The 21,817-nt window shown below is 34.6% G+C and overlaps 1 protein-coding gene across 8 annotated transcripts in view; it reads left to right on the top strand.

Moving 5' to 3' along the window:
• The window catches only part of DZIP3 (DAZ interacting zinc finger protein 3), a 121,263-nt gene that overhangs the window by 11,524 nt on the left and 87,922 nt on the right, over positions 1 to 21,817 (top strand). For all 8 annotated transcript variants that reach the window (XR_009335733.2, XM_067034695.1, XM_059063625.2 and 5 more), the window contains 6 exons: positions 1,480 to 1,581; positions 5,232 to 5,301; positions 8,685 to 8,840; positions 15,122 to 15,238; positions 18,746 to 18,826; positions 20,059 to 20,183. Coding sequence is in view for 7 of the 8 variants with exons in the window: in XM_067034695.1 (XP_066890796.1) it covers positions 1,550 to 1,581; positions 5,232 to 5,301; positions 8,685 to 8,840; positions 15,122 to 15,238; positions 18,746 to 18,826; positions 20,059 to 20,183 (581 nt within the window). In the remaining variant the exon portion in view is untranslated. The remainder of the gene's footprint in view (positions 1 to 1,479; positions 1,582 to 5,231; positions 5,302 to 8,684; positions 8,841 to 15,121; positions 15,239 to 18,745; positions 18,827 to 20,058; positions 20,184 to 21,817) is intronic.

The raw sequence follows: 21,817 nt of genomic DNA, 5'->3' as shown, positions 1-21,817 counted from the left end.
ATGATAGGATACTCAACCCTCAAGGCTTAGGATGGTTCAGGTCCTACAGTTCTTTCTTCCCCTCCATGTGTTGTTGGCTTTTTCTGATATTTTGCGAGACTCAGCCTCATTTAAAACAATGTTCCTTTGAGTAAATACAATCTGAATTCTTAACAGGTGACTTACAAATGATCTTGTGGAAGATATTTTCTTGATTTAAGAATTACCTCTCCTGAATTGCCTTTTAGTAATGGGCCTCCAAAAGCTCTATCAATCTAATTTATGGGTGTATATTAATATGCTATTAGAGAAACTGGCTACCCAGTTACTGAAATAAATAAGCAGTCTAGAGGCAACAAATGATAGCTTTATCCAGTCTTGTGCTTGGCAGCAAGGCACTCTAAGTCTGTTTTATTTATGCTATTGCTGCCACTTTCTTTTCTATTTTCTCATCATTTCTTTCTTTGCCCCAGAGCACCAAGCAATAGTTTTACCTACTTTCACTCTAACACTTCCTGGGCTTATGTACAGTGGGATCAGAAAGGGAAGTCAGCCTAACAGAGGGCAGTGGAGTTTGGAGGCTTGAACTCTCAGCAAAAGAGATCAAATGGGACTAATTTTAGAAGAATTGGTCTTAGGGTAGTTAAATAGAGAGGAATATAAATAAATAGATATGCTAATAATACACTATTCCTCTTTTGTTTTCATTTATTTTGCCTCAGTATTTTCTTTTTTCCTTCAGGAAATATCCACAACATCCATTGATATCTGAACTAGAAAATATGCAAGAGTTCTTTATATCCCACCTCTCTTATTAATGGAGATAGAGAATCATACAGTTTTTGGGAAAAGTAGCTAAATGTTATTTTTAGACTAAAAGAAAATAAAACAATGAGTGCTATCAAGATTGTGTTAAAGAGAAACTTCTTATACCTCTGAGAAATACATTATTACAAACTATTTGGGAAGCCATTTAGCAATATGCACCTAGAGGCCTAAAATATTTGTGTCTTTTGACCTAGGAATTCTATTTCTGATAATTTACTGTAAGGAATTAATCATAAATATAGAAAATCCTTCATATGCAGTGGAGTTTATCACAATACTAATTTATAATGAAAAAAATGGGAAATAATCTTAATGTCCACCTGTAAGGAAATGGGCAAGGAAGCCCCAGTCAACCAATTGTTATGTAGCCATTGAGAATGTTTACTAGGAGTATAAAATAACATGAAAGATGCTTTTGATATAGTGTTCAGTGGTGAAAAAGGTAGAGTATTCCCTATTCAATATGATTACAAATTGGTAAGATATACCTATGCTTGGAAAAAATTAAGTATATTAAAATATAGGCAGTGATTTATGTTTGGATGATGAAACTGTGATTTTTGTTTTATAGCAGTTTTAAAATTTTCTTTAATGATTATGTACTATTTAGATAGTGGGAAGAAAGAATGGAATCCTTCTACCTTCCCACTAAAAGTATTACTTTCCTTACAGCTTTAAACAGCAGTCGTAAAAGTCAGTCTGCAAGCTTTGGAATAAGACTTGCAAGAGAATATTGTGCAGCATGGATTCTCTACCAGAAGAATTTTTTGTGAGGTAAGGGATGGGTTGACAAAAAACCAACTGCAGCTGTTGCATTTTGAAGACATGACATTGGTCTTTTTCACATAGCTTTGGGAAGCTAGTGTGAATGAGATACCCTTATGTTTCAAGACAATTTAGCAATTTTGATTAGTGGGGGATGTAAACTGGGTAAAATCTAATTTTAGAACATTTCTCTAAGGACCACACCCTGGCTAAATAGCTAAGAATTGAAAGTTGTACCATAGTTTGCCACACCTGGGCCATTCTCAACAAAGTATTGTTTTATTTATCATTTAACAAGCACTTACATAGATTTACCTTTTGCCAGGCATTGTTTTAAATGCTTTTACAAACATTAACTTATATAAACTTCATAACAACTCAGTGAGGTGGATACTATTATTATTCCCATTTTATAGAAGGTAACCTAAGCATAACACAGAAGACTACTGAGTGGTTTAACTGGGCCTAGGCTAAATGTCAATTTGTCCCCTCAAATTAGGGAAAGTTCAGCCTGCTTGTACCGCTCCCATATAATACTAAAGAGCAGGTTAGTATTGGAGATCTCCTTGCCACCTTTCACTATCTCATATAATAAGCAATGTGTTGTTTTACAAGTATTTACTTACCTCCATGGTACTTAGGGAATAAAGACAAAGACAAAATGTATGTACTGAGAGATAATTATAATATAGTAGGAAGATATATAAAAAGTTATTTTATCTTTAGGCAAAATGCATGCATAAGTGTTATAGTAGAAATGCTGTGGCTATATAGAAAGGAACAATAATTATTGAGTGGGGTTCAGTGGATTTCCACAAGGTGACATTTGAACTGAACTTTAAAGGATAAAGGTGGCTTTTGATGGGTGTAGAAACAGAGCAGATGGGAGGTCATTTGGCTGAGGAAACAGCAAGAAAAAGTATTTAAGATAAATTCTTGGGGAGGATTTTGACTCCTGCTAAGGAGTTTAGCTTTATTTTGTGCAGAGCCATTGACATTTGAAGAAGAGAAATGAAATTTTACACTGTAATTTGGGAAGACTACCTCTGTTGATAGTGGGAAGGATGACAGGATATGACAATTGTAATAGCTCAGGAAGTAGTTAATGAAGGCTTGTATGATAGGAATAGTAAATAGCAAGAGAGGAAAAATTTATAGAACTAGAATCAACAGAATTCTTTGACTACTTAAATATGAGAAAAGGGGCAAAAGAGTAGTAGAGTTGGTTTGAAAGTTTCTAATGCCCAGAAGGAAATATGTAACATTAGCTAATATGAAGATCACAAAAGGAGACAGGTTTAATGTGTGTTGAGAAAGTAAGAGAGGACAGATAATGAGTTCAGCTTTGGACATGAGCCAGACTGAGTTGTCGCTAAGATATTCTTATGGAGATTGTCGAGTAGGTGGAAGGAAATGTGTAGCTGTAGCATCAAAGAATGATTAAGTCTGCAGAAATAGATTTGTGAATCATTAGAATGGGGTGCTATATGAGTTCATGGAAGTTTGCTCATTTATTTGTTTTTATATTTATTCATTCAATAAATATTTGAGTGCCTACTTTATGTCAGGTATTGGGCTAGAGACTTGAAGGTAAGGTAGTTCAATAAGAAGGACCTGAATCCTATCTGAGAGTGTTTATTCATGGGCATACATGAGATTGATTTAAGTAGAAAATGTACTAAGAAAAAAGAGGGCTAAAAATGGAATATTACTGTATACTGTATATATATTCAATATTTCAGGTATATTGTTATACCAAAATTTCAGCTTCTCCCAGCAGCAGAATAAAGTACACAGGTGGTAAAAGTAGCAGAATAGCAAAAGAAAAATACTAGTCTTGCACTTAGTTTTAGCTTTGCTGCTTTCTAGTGTATGACCTGTCTGGGCATTAATTTACCCATCTACAGAATAAAGTAGCTGCCATATATGACCCCTGATGTACCTTCCTGTTCTAATACATGGGGAGCATGGTTTGATAGTGTTAATGTAAGCAGTTCTATATTAAATATTATTAAAATAATAGATGAATAAGGTGAATGAAAGGAAGAGAGATAGCCAGTGGTACAAACTGAGAAGTGGACAGCTGGAGGGGCTAGAAGAACCAATAGCAGTGAAGGATGTGGTTTTCAAGGAGGGGTGGAGTATATGATGGATAATGTTAAGTAATGCAGAAAAGCTAGGTAAAATGAAGAGCTAAGACAAAGTTAATGTAATAGCAAATACGATTTCATTAGCAACTTTTACTGGAGCAATTTCAGTGTTGGGGAGGCAGTACAGATGAGTTAAGTTTTCATATCAAAATTTGTTATGGAACCTATGGAAAATATAGAAGCTCATGTTCTATACGTTTGATTAAGAAACTCTGAAGTAGAGTTTGGACATCTGGATATTTCCAGAGCTTCACAGGTGATTTTAATATGCATCTGGGACTGAGAACTACTGGGTTAAGGAGTGAATTATCATGAAATGGAGTTAGCAAGTAGAGTATCCATTTTGCATACCTTTTGTACTCTTAAACATGGAGAGGCTTCAGAATACTGCTGCAGTATTTTTCATTCCTTGATAATACAGTTCCTTTTGTTCCTTTTTGGAGTGGGGCTTAGAAGTGTAGGAAAAAACAGTTCACAGGTTTCTCTTTACCATGACATTTTAAAGAGCACTGAGACTCATACTGTGAAATATTGTTTGTGTGTAAAAATCACCTTTTGTTGAAACTTTCACTGTGTGGACAATACTGTATTGTTTATCTGTCTCAGTTTCCCCTGACAAAATCAGCACATAGTAGATGATAAATGATTGTCTGTCAAATGAGTACATAAATATGAAGTAAAATAGGATAATATTTACAAAGTACAATTCTGAATAAGTCAATCAATTGACATAAGTTTCTCACCTCAGTTTTATCTCTGCTAGTCTATAGGATTAAGAAAATTATGCAAATCTTATATGGCCCTATGTTATGGTTCTTATATTATGAATACTGTGTCATGGTGCTGTGTATAGGCAAAAGCAATTTTATAAATAAATTTTTCATTTCAGTAAATAATACTGCATCTGTTCACATTTCAAGCCCATGTCAAAAGCAAAACTTGTCAAGTTATTCCTTTTTATAAAAATAGTTAATAATTTCTAAATATGATATTCTGCCTCAATTTTAAAAGCCATTTTGCAAAACTGGACAATTGCAATGCCAGGAAACTGAAAATAAAAAAAGATCTCTGTAAGATAGATCCTTTCCAGACCTCAATTATTTTCATAAACACACACACACACACACACACACACACACACACACACACACACACACACATCAAAACATCAACCTTTTCAACCTTTTTTTCTTTACATTGAGAAACAGTGCTATAAAGTTATTATTTCCCATTATTTTGGTCTCTTGTGTGTTTGTTAAAGATGAAAAATTTTTTACATCAGCTTTGTATTCTCTCTGCCACTATCCAGTAAGGACATGGCATAATTTCTTTAACTTGAGTTCCTAAAGAGATATGGCATCTACCACTATTACTAGTCTTTGGCACATATTGTTTACACTTCTGAAACTTTCAGGCAAAAATTCACATGTCAGATTTTTTACTATTACAATTTAATTGTGTTCTTTGTAAGGAGATGCTCTAAATATAATGCTTTTTCATTTAAAATAGGGATCTTCCTGTGGAGGAACAGGCTAAGGAGGAAACCAAGAATAAGGTAGAAAAATCAACTGATCAACTGGTAAGAGACAATGTAGTCAATTAACTAATGCTGTATGAGAATAGAATGCTAAATCTAATCAATTTAATTATCTGCTAAAAATTTTCCTACCCTAGTGGTCATCACTAAATCTTTCTTTGATAATCGATATTTGTGTCTCAAAGTTATTCTAAACACCAATCCTAACTGTAAGTTAAAATTAGTAGATAATTGAATTGACTTGCCCAGAAATTGAATTGACTTTCCCAGAAACATCCCACAATCAATTGTAAGAAATCTCTTATTTGTCTTTTAAAAGCAAAATTCAAACAAAATGAACACTATACACATAGAAATAAAGCATACACAGAATTTTATTTAGTAAGACATTTCATTGAGGTGTTTCTGAAGTTATTTCTTTTCCTGTTTTTATCATTTTTACTGTCAGAACCTCCAATTCTAAATGAATAACTGAATTATACACTAATATAAAGCTTTTATTGCCAGTGACAATATACTTTATGGTAGATTAAAAAATACAGACACATGTTTGTGAATATCACATGTATTTATGTTTAGTGAAGGATGGATGAGAGGTATTTGTTAGATTCTTGTTAGTGTAATTTTTACTTTCCACATAGTTTTATATAATGATTGATGTCCATTTGTTAATAAAGGTTATTCAGGGCTTCCCTGGTGGTGCAGTTGTTGAGAGCCCGATTGCCGATGCAGGGGACACGGGTTCGTGCCCCAGCTGGGCCCGTGAGCCATGGCCGCTGAGCCTGCGCGTCCGGAGCCTGTGCTCCTCAGCGGGAGAGGCTACAACAGTGAGAGGCCCGCGTACCGCAAAAAAAAAAAAAAAAAAAAAAAAAAAGGTTATTCAGTAACTTAGGAGGAGAAAAATGGATAAACGTAAAAAACCATAGTACTCACCTGCATGAGGTTATCAGTGTAAAAACTTTTGCAGATGAAATACAATATGTGCAGTATGTACACTTGGACCAGGGGGGATTGGATCCAGAAAAGCCATTTCTAGATACAGATTTCGGAATACAGAGGGAAAGGAGGTGGAAACTTTAACCTGAATTTGGCTTAGATGCTAAATCTATTTTGCAAAAATGGATTGAGCATCAAATATTTTGACAACTAACTTAAAAATTAAAATTGTATTTATAATAAGATTATTTAACAAACATGAAGCTTATAGTATTTCCTGTTGAAAAAAATTTTATTCGTGCCACAATCTTACTTGTGTATCAATTTGGTAATTAGTGTTAGATGATTCTGCCATGACTTTTGATTACAGAATTGGCCTTTAGTTTGAAATATATGCACTATTGACAATGGTCATTCTTTTTTTTTTTTTTAACATCTTTATTGGAGTATAATTACTTTACAATGGTGTGTTAGTTTCTGCTTTATAACAAAGTGAATCAGCTATACATATACATATATCCCCATATCTCCTCCTCTTGTGTCTCCCTCCCATCCCCCCATCCCACACCTCTAGGTGGTCAGAAAGCACCGAGCTGATCTCCCTGTGCTATGCAGCTGCTTCCCACTAGCTATCTATTTTACATTTGGTAGTGTATATGTGTCCATGTCACTCTCTCACTTTGTCACAGCTTACCCTTCCCCCTCCTGGTGTCCTCAAGTCCATTCTCTACGTCTGCATCTTTATACCTGTCCTGCCCCTAGGGTCTTCAGAATCTTTTTTTTTTCTTTTAGATTCCATATATATGTGTTAGCATACAGTATTTGTTTTTCTCTTTCTGACTTACTTCACTCTGTATGACAGTCTCTACGTCCATCCACCTCACTACAAATAACTCAATTTCATTTATTTTTATGCCTGAGTAATAGTCCATTGTATATATGTGCCACATCTTCTTTATCCATTCATCTGTTGATGGACATTTAGGTTGTTTCCATGTCCTGGCAATTGTAAATAGAGCTGCAATGAACATTTTGGTACGTGACTCTTTTAGAGTCACGTATATGCCCAGTAGTGGGATTGCTGGGTTGTATGGTAGTGCTATTTTTAGTTTTCTAAGGAAACTCCATACTGTTCTCCATAGTGGCTGTATCAATTTACATTCCCACCAACAGTGCAACAATGGTCATTCTTTATAAAGGTTTGTTTGGTTATTTTTTAGAAGCTTTTTTTTTTTTTTTAACTTTTTGAAAAATTTCAAACCTACAGAAAAGTTGTAAGACTAGTACAATGAACACTTACGTACTCTTTACTGAGATTTAGCAAACTGTTAACATTTCCTACATTTTTGGATGTAAATATAATGAAGTACCATAAAATGTAAGATGTCTTTGTTGGGTGTTGTTGGGAATGAAGGAATCTCAATTTAAGGCTCAAAACCAGATGTGGAGAGGAGGAGGAAGAGGAAGAGTAGTAGTCCTGCTGTGGACCTTATTGGTTCCTAGTTACTTTCCTGGGTAGTTCCAGGTCTGTTAGAAACCAGGCAGTCACAGTCACCACACACCAGTGACTATTTTGTGTTTTCAGTGACTCTACATGGCCTCTGCAGTAATAACCTGTCTGTTCTCATATACAGAGGTCAGTGGTTACATATTCATATTCCCAAAGTTTCAGCAGGGTGTAAAGACTGCGGTATCTTGTTAAGGTTTGAAGGCCATCATCCATCTGTTCCAGGATCTTTATTCATTTCTATTGCCCATTTGTTCCTCACAATTAATGTTAATAGAAAATCCAGCAAGACTTGACTATATAGCTATCAGTTAACCATTAACTACAGCTTATTAAGTCTGTAGGATAAGTTCCTGAAGTCCCAAGATTTTTACTATTTATTCGGATCTGATTGAATTGAGATTATATGTAGAATCATTATATTATACTAATTTATTTATAATTTAAAGTATTATAACTATTCATTTTCAAATTGCTGTGTTTAGTAGCTGAAGCATTAGTCACATAATGTAAAAAGCACTGTTGGATATAGTTTTCATATTATTTTGTAGAATAGTCTATTTAATATTTTAAACTTAGCATTTTTTATGCCTTAAATGGACCAATTCAGTACATGTTGTGTTTTTCTCAAGGGCAACCATTTTTTAAGGCTTAACTCACATTTAAGCCTAAAATCATTCATGTTTCCCATCCCACCACCATTAAAAAAAGATATAATTATTCCCATCTTAGAATCTATACTTTGTTTATAACTTTTAAATTCATTTATTATGGCCTTCCTTAGATTAAAGCTTCTTGAGTTTTAGTCTTCAACTTTCAGCTATGTTGTAAGTTCCTTGAGAGCAGAGAGAATGTTTTATTCTTATTGTAGTCTGTCAGAGTCTACATATAGCATGTAAAGGAACAAATACTTTATCTGGTTTTCATATTAGAGTAAATTAGAACATGTATAATTGTGTAAATTTTTAATAATGTCTTCTAGGACAAACAGGAAAAGAACATACCTACTGATCTTGTCCCTGTTAACCTGCTATTAGAAGTGAAGAAGTTGCTGAATGCAATTAATACTCTACCAAAAGGTGTGGTTCCTCACATCAAGAAGTTCTTACAAGAAGATTTTTCCTTCCAAACTATGCAGGTAAGATCATAATTTGATATTTGGGGCAGAAGTGTAGGTCTGTGTATATGATACACTGTGTTCCTTTACTCTCACACTACTGCCATACTCACAGCACTTCTGACACTAGATGTGTGGGTTTAGTCCCACAACAGTCAATTCTCCAACATTACCTGGGTGTCCTACAAATCAATTCAATTCTGACACTGTCTACCTGAAGTTAGCATCTGATTCCACAAGTTAAGGGCCCAGTCCAAGACTGCTCCCACTTCAGATGCCAATCACCAGTCCTAGGTTGCCCCAGTATTTCTGACTGACTGGCTATACATTGGGGTTCCCATGACCCCTCATGAGTGCAATAATTTGCCAGAACAGCTCACAGAACTTAGGGAAACACATTGACCAGTTTATTACATGATAAATGATATGATTGATAAAGGATACAGCTGAACAATCACAGGAAGATATACATAGGGCAAGGAAGGGTCTCAAGTGCAGGAGCTTCTCTTCTTTTGGAATTGGGGTACACCACTCTCCTGGCATGTACATGTGCAAACTGGAAGTTTTCCAAAGCCCATACTTTTAGAATTTTTATGGAGAATTCATCATGTAGGCATGATTAATTATTAATTTGGTTTCCAGTCTCTCTTCCCTCTTTGGGGTATGGTGCTGAAATTTCCAAGCTTCTAATCATGGCTTGGTCTTTCTGGTGACCAAGCCTCCATCCAGAAGCCCATTGAGAGTCACCTCATTAGAACAAAAGATACTCCTATCATCCAGGAAATTCCAAGGGTTTTAGGAGCTCTGTGTCTGGAACCAGAGTCAAAGACCAAATATTGGCAGGAACTGGGGACAGATCAATATATGTATTTCTTTTTATATATGTAGTTCCTATTATTTTACAATGACTCTTTTCTTTTCTTTTCTTTTCTTTTCTTTTCTTTTTTCTTTTCTTTTCTTTTCTTTAATTCTTTCTTTCTCTCTTTCTTTCTTTCTTTCTTTTTTTCCCTCCCTCCCTCCCTTCCTTCCTTTTCCTTCCTTCCTTCCTTTTCCTTCCTTCCTTCCTTCCTTCTTCCTTTCCTTTCCTTTCCTTTCCTTTCCTTTCGTTTCCTTTCCTTTCCTTTCCTTTCCTTTCCTTTCCTTTCCTTTCCTTTTCCTTTCCTTTCTTTTCCTTTTCCTTTTCCTTTTCCTTTCCTTTCCTTTCCTCAGTGCCACTAAGGTCTTGACATCTCCATCTTATATCTTGTGAAGGGCTTTGGTTTCAGCTTTGACTCTAGACTTTTATTAATTAAATAAAGCTGATGCTAGCCTTTCAAGGATAATGATAGGAATGTGGGTTAGTAGCTTATAAGCTGTTGACTATAAGGTCTAGTGTTTATTCTGATTCTAATAACTCACAACATGCCACTCTGGGAGAGGAAAGTGCTTTCAGTTTTCCTAATTTGTAAAATACTGACAGATTTTTCAAAAATGTAAAATATAAAGAAAAATAATTTTTAAATTATGAGATAAATATTTTAATGGATTTTTAATGAGATAAATATTTTTTAATGAGATAAATATTTTAGAGAATATATTGTCAATTTGCATCTTAGAAGTAGTTTTTCTAGATAATAAGTTGTGAAACTTTCAACACAAGATGGGTATCAGTTTGTAAATTAATGGAATTTCCCAAAGTTAAAGAAAATGATCTCTTCTTTGTGACAATTAATTGGGGGGCGGAGACAGAACACCATAGGTGTCCTGAAAAGGCCACATTTACCTTTTCTGTGAAAGAATATATCATTAATTATTTCCATGAAACAAATTAATACTATTATGATTAAAATTTTTAAAAACTCTAAAAATATCCAAAGACTTTATATACAGCTATAATCTTAAGTGAGGTAATTTACCACAAGTATGAATTCTGGTTTGAAATTGATGGAATAATGCCACTATTTCCCTCTTATCTTTTGGAAATCACCCAGAAACCACAATAAGAAATAGAAATCAGTAGCCTTTATATATATAAACAATACCAGTTAGAAGGTAGAAATGAAAGAAAAATATTTTTAATAGTAACAGAAAAGATAAAATACCCAAGAAAACACTTAAGAAATATACAAGATATAAACTAGTGTTTCTCAAAGTTTTTCCTAAGCCACTTACCTGAGCCTATCTGACCCCCATACTAGTCCTAAAGAATCAAAATCTCTGGGGGAAGGTCTGGGAATCTGCATTTTAGCAAGTACCCCCACACACTGATTTTTTTTACATTAAGTTTAGAAATCAATACTTTATATTAAAACAATAAATAAAAATTTCTAAAACTCTATTGAAGGTAAGATATGAAAAAAAAAAAAAAAGGTAAGATACAAAGACCTGAATGGGAAGCAATACATGTAGGAAGACACAATGGGATAGAGAAGTCAATTTTCCTGAAATTAAAATTTACAAATATCATATAATTCCAATAAAAATAACAAAAGGTTTTTTGTTGTTGTTTTTTGTTTGTTCGTTTGTTTTTGTTACTAAAAGCTAGTTCTAAAGGAAATTAAGGGAAGAATAGCCAGGAAAATTATGAAAGAGAAGTGTGGGAGAGAAGGGCTGGGAATTTGCCTACTTTGATGTTAAAACTTACTATGGGGACTTCCCTGGTGGTACAGTGGTTAAGAATCCGCCTGCCAATGCAGGGGACATGCGTTTGAGCCCTGGTCCGGGAAGATCCCACATGCCGCGGAGCAACTAAGCCCGTGCACCACAACTGCTGAGCCTGTGCTCTAGAGCCCATGAGCCATGACTGCTGAGCCCGTGTGCTGTAACTACTGAAGCCTGTATGCCTAGAGCCCATGCTCCTCAAGAGAAGCCACCACAATGAGAAGCCCATGAACTGCAACGAAGAGTAGCCCCCACTCACCACAACTAGAGAAAGCCTGTGCACAGTAATGAAGACCCAACGCAGCCAAAAATAAATAAATAAATAAATAAATAAATAAATTTTTTTAAAAGTTACGATGAAGCTCTAATAATTAAAAGACTGTGTTACTTTCTCTTGACTCGACAGACAAGGGTAGAAAATACAAGAGAAATTCCAGTAGTAGACCCGAATACATTCAGAAATGTTATGTGTAATAACAAAAGTTGGTAATACTTAAGGGGAGGTGGACCAATCAGCAATCCCAGTGGAAGATTTTAACAGAGCTCTCTTAATAAGTAATAGAACATGAACACAAAATTAGTAGAGCTGTAGGAAACTTGATGTAATTGACTTATATATGTGTAACAGGGACAAAATGTATATTCTTTTTAAATGCATATAACATTTACAAAAATTGGCTGTATACTAGTTCACAAAGCAAATCTCATCAAATTTCAAAACATCAAAACATGCAGAGCATGTTCTCTAACAACTGTACAATTAATTTAGAAATTAGTTACAGATAGATAAACTAGAAAACCATTGTTCCTAAGTTAAGATATATACGTCTAATCTAGTTAAACCAGCGATCAAAGAAGAAAGCACACTGGACATTAGATAAATTTTGGACCTGAATGAAAAACATATCAGAATTTGTGTTATTAGATAAAAGCTGTGCTGCAAGGATTATTTATAGCTTGAAATGCATATAATAGAAAAAGAAGCAAGGTTGAATATCAGTCATCTAAACATAAAATTCAAGAGGCTAAGGAAAGAACAGCAAATTAAAAACAGTCGAAAAAATAAAATAATAAAACAAACTAGAAAGGGTCAGTTAAACCAAATCTTGATTTTTTTGAAAAGACCAATAAAATTGATAAATGCCTGGTAAGAATGTTCAAAAAAAAAGAAGGCAAAAAGAACCAAAATCATGAATGAACGTAAAAACATCAGTACAAATTCCATAGTTATCTATTTTGTCTGAAGGGGATTAAGAGGTGCAAACCTACAGCTATAAATAAGATAAGTCAAGGGGATATAATATATACCTAGGGAACATAGTCAGTAATATTATAAAAAGTTCATATAATGATGGATGTTAACTGGTCTTATTGCAGTGATCATTTCATGATGATGTCATAAGAAAAATGTCAAATCACTATGTTGTATACCTTGAAATATAATGTTAATTATAACTCAATAAAATTATTTTTTAATTCCATAGTCATCTAAAGGATAATACAGAATTCTGCTACTTGCAGTGGCTGCCAGGGTTGGTTTAGAGCAACCTTCTTTTGAGAAGCACTAGGAAAACAGGACAGAATCTTTTGCTTTTTTTTTTTTTTTTTTTTTTTTTTGCGGTACGCGGGCCTCTCACTGTTGTGGCCTCTCCCATTGCGGAGCGCAGGCTCAGCGGCCATGGCTAACGGGCCCAGCCGCTCCGCGGCATGTGGGATCTTCCCGGACCGGGGCACGAACCTGCGTCCCCTGCATCGGCAGGTGGACTCACAACCACTGCACCACCAGGGAAGCCCTCTTTTGCTTATTTGTGCTTTTCTTGCAGATCACTTAAGTCATCTAGGGACTGTGATGACTCCAAGCTTTACTTCTGTGAAGAAGAGTCTGTTTGTGGTTTTACCCTTTGTAGCAGATACTGTCAGTGCCCTCCCCATACCCCTTGGCCCCTTGAACTCTCATTTCAGTATACTCTGGACAGTTTCCAGTTTTCAGTATCTACTCTCTATGTTTCAGGCCTTTCTTTTCTTTTTTTTTCTGGAACTGCAGAAGGCTGTAATTTTCATGGCAGTTTAGAGATCCCAAGGAATTAATACTCCCCCCTTACCTCAGAAAGCACTCAGTCAATAAACCTTAGGAGTTATTATATAAATATCCCAGTTCTCTCTCCCCTTAAGTTGGATAATACTGAAGCTTGAATTTTTCATTGTTTTTCTGTTGTATTAACCCTAGTCATCCACTGTGGGTAACTAGCTTAATAACACACCTGTTAATTTAAAGCCTGCTTTCTCTTCCCTGATGCCCTTCTCCACTCCACTACCATTGTTTTCTGCACCTCTCAAATAAACTACTTGCATTCAAATTCTTGTGTTAGGGTCTGCTTCCAACTGGAACCAAAACAGACACTTTGACTCTAAGGGTAAATTTCTTCAGGGTCCCAACCAAAAGAATAAAGTGTTTACCAGGGCCCCTCTTCCTTGATAGGTCATACACTCCATTTTTCCCTCTAGCTCTGCAGCTTTGTGGAAAGCTCTGTCTAGCATTTCAGCCTCTCAGCCATAACTGAATACACCAATTGCCTTAAGGAGAAAAGTGGCTCCAAAAGTCAGTCTGCTGTCTCTGGGCCTTCTTCCTCTATTGTATGCTGGCCCCAGAGATTTTCAGTGCCTTGGTAGCTTTCCAAACAAAAAAAGTGGTTTTTTTGTATTTTATCCAGCTTTTTTAGTTCTCATTGAGACTATTTCTCTGAAACTACCTAAACTGTTTGGCAAAGGTGGAACTTCAGTGTTATGTTTTTATACCTATTCAAATTCAAGAGATATTGTTGAGTATATGGTTGGATACATGAGTCTGGAATTCAGGTGATAGTTCTGAGCTCGAAATATAAATTTGAAAAACTGTCAGTGTGTAGATGCTATTTTAAAAGATGATAGTGGATTACTTTATCTAGGGAATGTGTGTTGATAGAGAAAAGGTTCATTAAATAGAGTGTTATGGAGACTGAAGTAAAGTATCTAGTTAGGCTAGGAGAAAAACAGGGAAGTATTGTATACTGGAAACCAAGTTAAGAAAGTGTAGGTTAAATTTCCCACATAGATAATACATCATTAAACAAATAATGTAATTTAAGCCAAGCATTTGTGGGTACAAGGCATTGGAGAATGCACACAAAGATAAGACATAGTTAATTTCTTACATTTCATCTATGTAAATAAACTATGGTACATAATAAATCATGTATTAGCTTAGTTCCAATTAGATGACAGCATAAGATGGTTTGCCTTGGTGTTGGTATTTTTAAAGCCAGCATTCCAATTTACCAGAGATTCAAGGCTGGAATGAAAATTTTTAGCTATGTTAGAGAATAGAAGGTATGAGAATGAAGTGGGATTGTGACTTTCCTCTGAAGTAGGAGTGGACATTGCCAACCCTTCAGCAGGCATAGGAATGCTTTTTAGTATCTTGAGGAAGTAGTTACAAAGATGATTTGTCAAACTACTTAAAAACAAACAAATATGAGAACAGTTTTATCTAGGTCATGTGGATTTTTTAAAAAATCATCTTTATTCAAATTTTCTACAATGAGCATGTATTATTTGTATAATAAAAATAAATGTTGATATTTACTCTAACTTAAGGAAATTTTAAACCAAATTATTTTCCACAGAGAGAAGTTGCAGCCAACAGCCAAAATGCGGAGGAAATTGTTCCTGCTTTGACTTTACGTTTCTTAATAACACAACTGGAAGCAGCACTTAGGAACATTCAAGCTACTAATTATACTGTAAGTGTTTTCTTTTTGAAAGTTTGAAATAATGGACTTGGACAACATTTTTTTCAATGAGAGAACAGTCAGTGTATGCTTATTTTAAGGTATAGGCCAATTTGTATTTTCCTCATTTACCTCTAGAGAAAGGTATACATAGATTGATTTCTTTCACATGTCTTGTGCTTTCTCATGACTGCTTCTCTTTAATGAGTCGATTCTAGTTTCCTTTCCTACCATAACATTGTTCATCTTAAATAGAGAAACTTGAACTAGTAAAAATGGACTTTCCCAATTAGAAATGGAGAGTCATGAACTTCAAAAACTACTTCCTTTCCCCCTAATTGATAATCAGCTCCTCTTTTTACTGATATTTCTGTTTTTTAAATTGAAGTATAGTTGATTTACAATTTTGTGCTAATTTCTGCTGTACAGCAAAGTGATTCAGTTATACATATATATATATATATATATATATATATATATATATATATATGTTCTTTTTTATATTCTTTTCCATTACGGTTAATCTCAGGATATTGAATATGGTTCTTTGTGCTATACAGTAGGACCTTGTTGTTTATCCATTCTATATGTAATTCTACTGATATTTCTGTATTTGTAAAAATTGAACCTTCTGTCATCTATTATTGAGTAATCATGTGAGATAAAATTGACAAGACATACTTATATGTTCAAGGTCAAATGATACTTCAGAAATAGAGAAAAATCTGAGGAAAAGTAAACATTGCATCAAAAATAAGAACCAATAGTAAGGACATAAAAGGAAAAATCAGTCCTTTGAATAATTTGCATCAGTAAAATAAGCTAAGTTTTGCACACATGTAGAAGATGGATTAGAGTTGTCTTCAAGAATGGACTACCCAGGCATCAAACAAAGTAGCCTAAGACACCACATCCCATATTATAATAGTATACAAAGAGATGGAAAAATCATTCTTTTTTAGGATTCTAGGACAGGTTCTAAGAGGTATATATACCACCCTAAAGGAATTCTAGATGGAATTAAAAGAGGGAACAAAGAAAAGTAGTTTGCATCAACATGTAATCCCAAGAACTTCTGGGATGCTGCGACCTGCTGTTTCTCCCAGTGACCAGGTTGCTAAGCAGTGAAATAAATCACTATAAACTCAGCATTAACAGATGCTGATTGCTTAGCCTTCTCTACTTAGGCATTACTTCAAAGATGAGTCTTACAGTAAGAATGGAAAAGTTTCCTCTGTTGGTGGCACTTGTGAGCAGAATCAGAATTGTCACAATCAGAGCAGCCTACTGCTATATCCACATGTCTCTGTTCCTCAAGGCCACGGAGGAGAGGCGAGGCCACCTTTTAGGAAGTGGCAGTAGGGCGGGGGTGGGGGACAGCTGCCAGTAACATCTCTATATCCATTTAGTTCCAGTACCTGGGATACTCTCTGTTAATGGGGGGAAGGTAGGAAGAAAATGGCAGGGCCTTTAGGTTAGAAATGTACCATTTGCATCTTTAAATTCTTTACATTCTACATCTAATGATAGCATTACCACAATTCTGCATCTTATCTTGTTCTCAAATGCTCTTTTTGTTTAGAATTGTATGAGCCAAGGACTTTGTTGTAGTATTAATGAAGCTAGTTTTTTAAAAGTTACAAAATAATAGTTCACACCTATTAGTGTTTGCTATAAAGCAGACACTGTTCTAAGCACTTTGTAAGGATTAGCTTATTTAGTCTTCACAAGCAACCCATCTCATTATTCCCATTTTACAGATTAGAAACTAGGGCATGGAGGTTAACTAATTTGCTTAATTCATCGAGTAGTAAGTAGTGGAGTCAAGATACAAACCCGTGTAGTGTTGGCTTCAGAGCCTCTGCAGAGATAGGAAGTTTAAGATGGAAACCAATTAGATGTTACAGGGGAGTTTGTGTTTATAAACTCACTTGGCCCATTGATAATAAACATACATGTGTATTTCCACTCAAATTAGTTTGAAGCTAAACTCCTAACCCCAGCCAGTTATAAATATATACTGTTGGCCATTATACTTTTAGTTAGTTTAGAGCTTATGAAAAGAATGAACAATATTTTTCTCCATAGACATTTAACTTTTTATTTTGAGATAATTTTAGACGCAGAGAAGTTGCAAAAATACAACTTTGTACAATACAAAAGTACAGAGAGGTCCTGGTGTACCCTTCAGGCAATTTCCCTCAATAGTTACATCTATATAACAATATATTAGCAAAACCAGGAAGTTGACATTGGTACAGTGGGTGTTGTGTCAGGGGTCTCCAACCCCCATGTTCAGAAGGACTCATGGGACTCAGCATATAGTTGTACTCATGCTGAGATTTATTGAGATTATATAGTAAAGATACACACCCAGACTATAATGGTCAAAACATAACATAGACAGAATCTAGAGGAATCCATTTTCAGGCTTCGTTATGTTTTCTCCCTTCCATGAGGGGTTACACAGAGTACATTCCTTCTTTCCCTCCTTCACAACAAAAATGCAGCAGTGTGTGTGTGTGTGTGTGTGTGTGTGTGTGTGTGTGATATTTCTGCCCAGGGAAGTCCATTAGAGTGCTCAAGATTTTTAATGGGGGTTGGTCATGTTGGCCCCCTCTGCCTAACATGTATCAAAATTCCAGATTCCCAGAAGAAACTTCCTGGTGTTCAGCATAAATCACACAGTTGGCACAAACAGTCTTGGAACAGTGAGACACCCCTGTCAGAGAACAGTGGGAACACTTGAAATCCAGATTTACAGATGCCAGCCGAGGGTCAGCCTTGCAAGTAGACCTTTCTAAGGATAGCATTCTCAGGCCAGCTGTGATAAGTTTTTTATGCACAGGTGTATATAGTTCTGTCCCATTTTATCGCAAGTGTATATGTTTGTAACCGCTACTGGAATCAGGATAAAAGAACTATTTCATCACCATGAAAATCTCTTATGCTACCTCTTTATAGTCACATGCACCCTTTACCCTCCTCACTGTCCCTAACCCCTAATCTATTCTCCATCTCTAATTTGGCATAGACCATTTTCAAATGAAGGAAATATTTGTATTTTAATTTTTCATTAAGTAAGTGATAAGCTTTATGTTCATACTGTTATAACAGAACCCACATGTGGACAATAAAAGACTTTGATTTAAGAAATCATTGTATTTTTTAAGCTGGATGGTAGTATTTGTTATTATCTAAAGTGTTCCTATACAAAAATATGAGAGAAAGAGAATTTTTTGGAAAGTTTTAGTATAACAAATCTTGATGGCATTTGCTTTCATTTTCTTTGATCAAACTCTAATGCTTTATTTTGAGATTATTGACTGTCTCCTGGGTCAAACTATTAAATACATCTAAAATAAATTCTCTGTAGTGATTATTAGATGATTGACAATATAATGATAATTTTAACTATTTTTAATAGTTATTAAATAGGCCTAGGATATTAATTAAGCTTTCTACACTAAAAAGTAGCATAGTCTAAATAATCAACTAAAGTATATTTTATCTTTTTAGGCACATCAGATTAATATTGGTTATTATTTGACATTACTATTTTTGTATGGAGTAGCAGTCACTGAAAGAGGAAAGAAAGAGGTATGTAGCATGTGTTATTTGCACATTATAAATCTCTTCACACACACTGACTTCATTTTAACAAATTAAAGTGTTGATTTTTGACATTCTCTAAAAATTGAAACCACTCTGACTTTTCTGTCATATATTGAAAATGTGGAGTAATTATGCTAGAGACTATATTGTGAAACTAAAAATATTGGTAGGGGAAACTTAATGTTAGCTTATAACTTTATTTTATTTATCTTTGAAATACTTATCACTTACATAAAACAGAAAATTGTTTAGCTTCTTTCACTTATATAATAAATTTTAATCCATTTTTTAGTGTCGTTTAATTTCTCTGGTCTTTATCTTACCCTCTTTGTAAAATATGAGTTTTACCTCAAATTCTTTATCAAATAAAGTGAAGTGCAAAAGTAAAAATCTACGAGGTAAGTAGATGATTTCTAAGGGTCCTTACAAATTTAAATTCTCTTTTTCTTATTTTTAATGATTTCTCAATTGCAGCCTTGATATCTCTTTTATTTTTTGTATTCCTAAATTTGTACTCTCTACTTGGTTTCATAAATAAATAAATCTGACTTGTTAATTAGGTGAAGTAGAATTTATAAGCACCAGACTGAAAACATTTCCACTTTAAATAATTTCACATAATGCTAATTATTTAATGTGATGTGCTAGAGAATATTTTAAAATGAGGCCATGCAGCATTTTTTTTCCCAGGGAGACCGGGGCTACTGTGCCTGTTTTAATAATGATAACTAAAACATTTATTAGAACTGATTCTGTAGTTTACTTCTAAACCTATATTGCTTATGATCAAGGTGGTCATTCCTCAAAAGAGACTATATGTGTGGTCAAAAAGTCACTTATTTCCTATTTGAAAAACTAGGAAGATCTGTGCTCTAATTAGAATGAAAAATTAGGAAGAATTATAAAGAACTATGTTCCATAGTCATCAAAAGAGCCCTTATTTTGGCTAGTAATATTTGTCAGTTTTAGATATAAAGATTGTTGTTTTAATATTCACTTTGAAACACTGGTTAAAGATCTTTAGTTCTTTTGTAAATAACTAAAGTACTGAGTACATTATTTATGGGATTATATACAGAGATGTATTAGAGATATGAATAAATGAATGGATCAATATTAAAGCTGCCCTAACTTCTCCAGTTTGGGAAATAACTGTTTATTGTAAAAGGAAAAAAATGACTTTTATATCAGCCAGACTTTGCTTTATGTTGCTACAGGATTGTATAGAAGCTGAGAATAAATTTCTGGTGATGAAGATGGTGATCCAAGAAAATGAAATTTGTGAAAACTTTATGTCTTTAGTTTATTTTGGACGTGGTTTACTTCGATGTGCTCAGAAGAGGTAAGGATTTTAATTAATGGGTAGATCTTGCCTATCAACTTTTAGCATTATGTAATGGGAATAAAGTTTGTACAATATACCAGGGATCATGACATTTGTGCTCTACTGATTCTTTTCTCCATCACTGATTCTATAGATAATTTCTTTAATGTACTTGAGAATATTAAGTATCAAACTTAACAGGCCATGGCAATAAAAGGTGGTATAGCATAGGCATTAGGAACATAGGCTTTGGAGTCTGATAGGCCTGGGTTCGAATACATTTTCTACCACTTATCTAATATATGACTCTAGGAAATTTAATGTCGCTAAGCCTTATCTTTGGAACTAGTAATAGTGCCCACCTCATAAAGTGATTAACAGTGCCCAGGACACAAAAATGCTATTCTTAATAGATAATTAATGGTCGTATTATTAAAGTTATCACCACTTGGAATAGGTATTTAAGTTATAAATGAGCTTATAACTCATTGAAATGGTCCAAATTCTGAGTCTGAAAGTATTGGGTATTACACACTTAATGAAATTGTACAGGAGAATGTTTATGGACCATCTGTTCACTTCCCATATGTAGATCCTTAGCCATTTGTAGCATCATTCATTCATTTTATTTGCTAAACATTTATCCTATTTTAGAGACTGCTTTAGGTGTTGGGGATAAAATGGTTTACAAAATAGATAGTTCCTGTCTTCATGTAACTGACAGTATAGTGAATGTTATAGACCTTAATCAAATAATCAGTTATATAAATAATCAATTATGAAATGTGATAAAGTGCTATGAAGGAAAATATAATGAAAAATTATATTGGAACCCCAATGTCTTTCTGGGAATCAGAAGTCTCCTTGAGGAAATAATGTTTGGCTGGGATCTGAAGGGTGAATTGGGCCCAACCATTGAATCCCTAAAAGCATCACTTATAATGTAGTTCCTTGATTCTTTGTAAGGTTGATCTTCTATCCTCTGGCATGCCTGGTTTTTACTGTTCAGAAGATGTCCCATTTCCTGTTCGTTAGCATGATGTCATCAATGTAGTTGGCCAGTGTGATGTTTTGCAGAATGTCAGGATGATCAGAATCCCCTTAGTCTATATTGTGGAGAGAATTAACATAGCTCTAAGACAGGACAGAGAATCTGTACTTCTTTCCTTTCCTCAGATATGTGAACTACTGTTTATTTTCCTTATTGATGGGCATTGGAAAGAAATCAATTTCCCAAATCATTGACACTAGAAAGCCCAGTCATCTGGCAGCATCATTTACTTTCATCCCTGGCCTATAGAGAACAGCCATCACTGAGCTGCTCAAAGACACTGATGTCCCTCACTCTGTATTTCTTATTACATTAATGGATGGAATGTCTTCTGGGCCTTTCTAGAGAACATTGTCTAGTGATGGATTCTATGGTCTTATGCAGTAAGTCCATTCTAACATCTTTACCTCCCTGAGCTTTCTTTAATACTCTGCCAAGAAATTTTCAACATTTCCACCTCGATTACTAGAGGCCATTGTGGTTTCCAAGCTTCAAGTAGCCTTCTCAGCAGCATGTTAGGACTGGCTTCGGGTGTCCTCGCTAGGAAAGTAAATGCTGAATTATGGAAGAGTTGACCCATATCAATATATATTTCCCTATC

Source organism: Kogia breviceps, chromosome 5 (genome assembly GCF_026419965.1).
Source record: "Kogia breviceps isolate mKogBre1 chromosome 5, mKogBre1 haplotype 1, whole genome shotgun sequence".
NCBI classification, from domain to species: domain Eukaryota; kingdom Metazoa; phylum Chordata; class Mammalia; order Artiodactyla; family Physeteridae; genus Kogia; species Kogia breviceps.
Note: the sequence above shows the minus strand (reverse complement) of the source record. Positions and strands in the feature narration are given on the sequence as shown.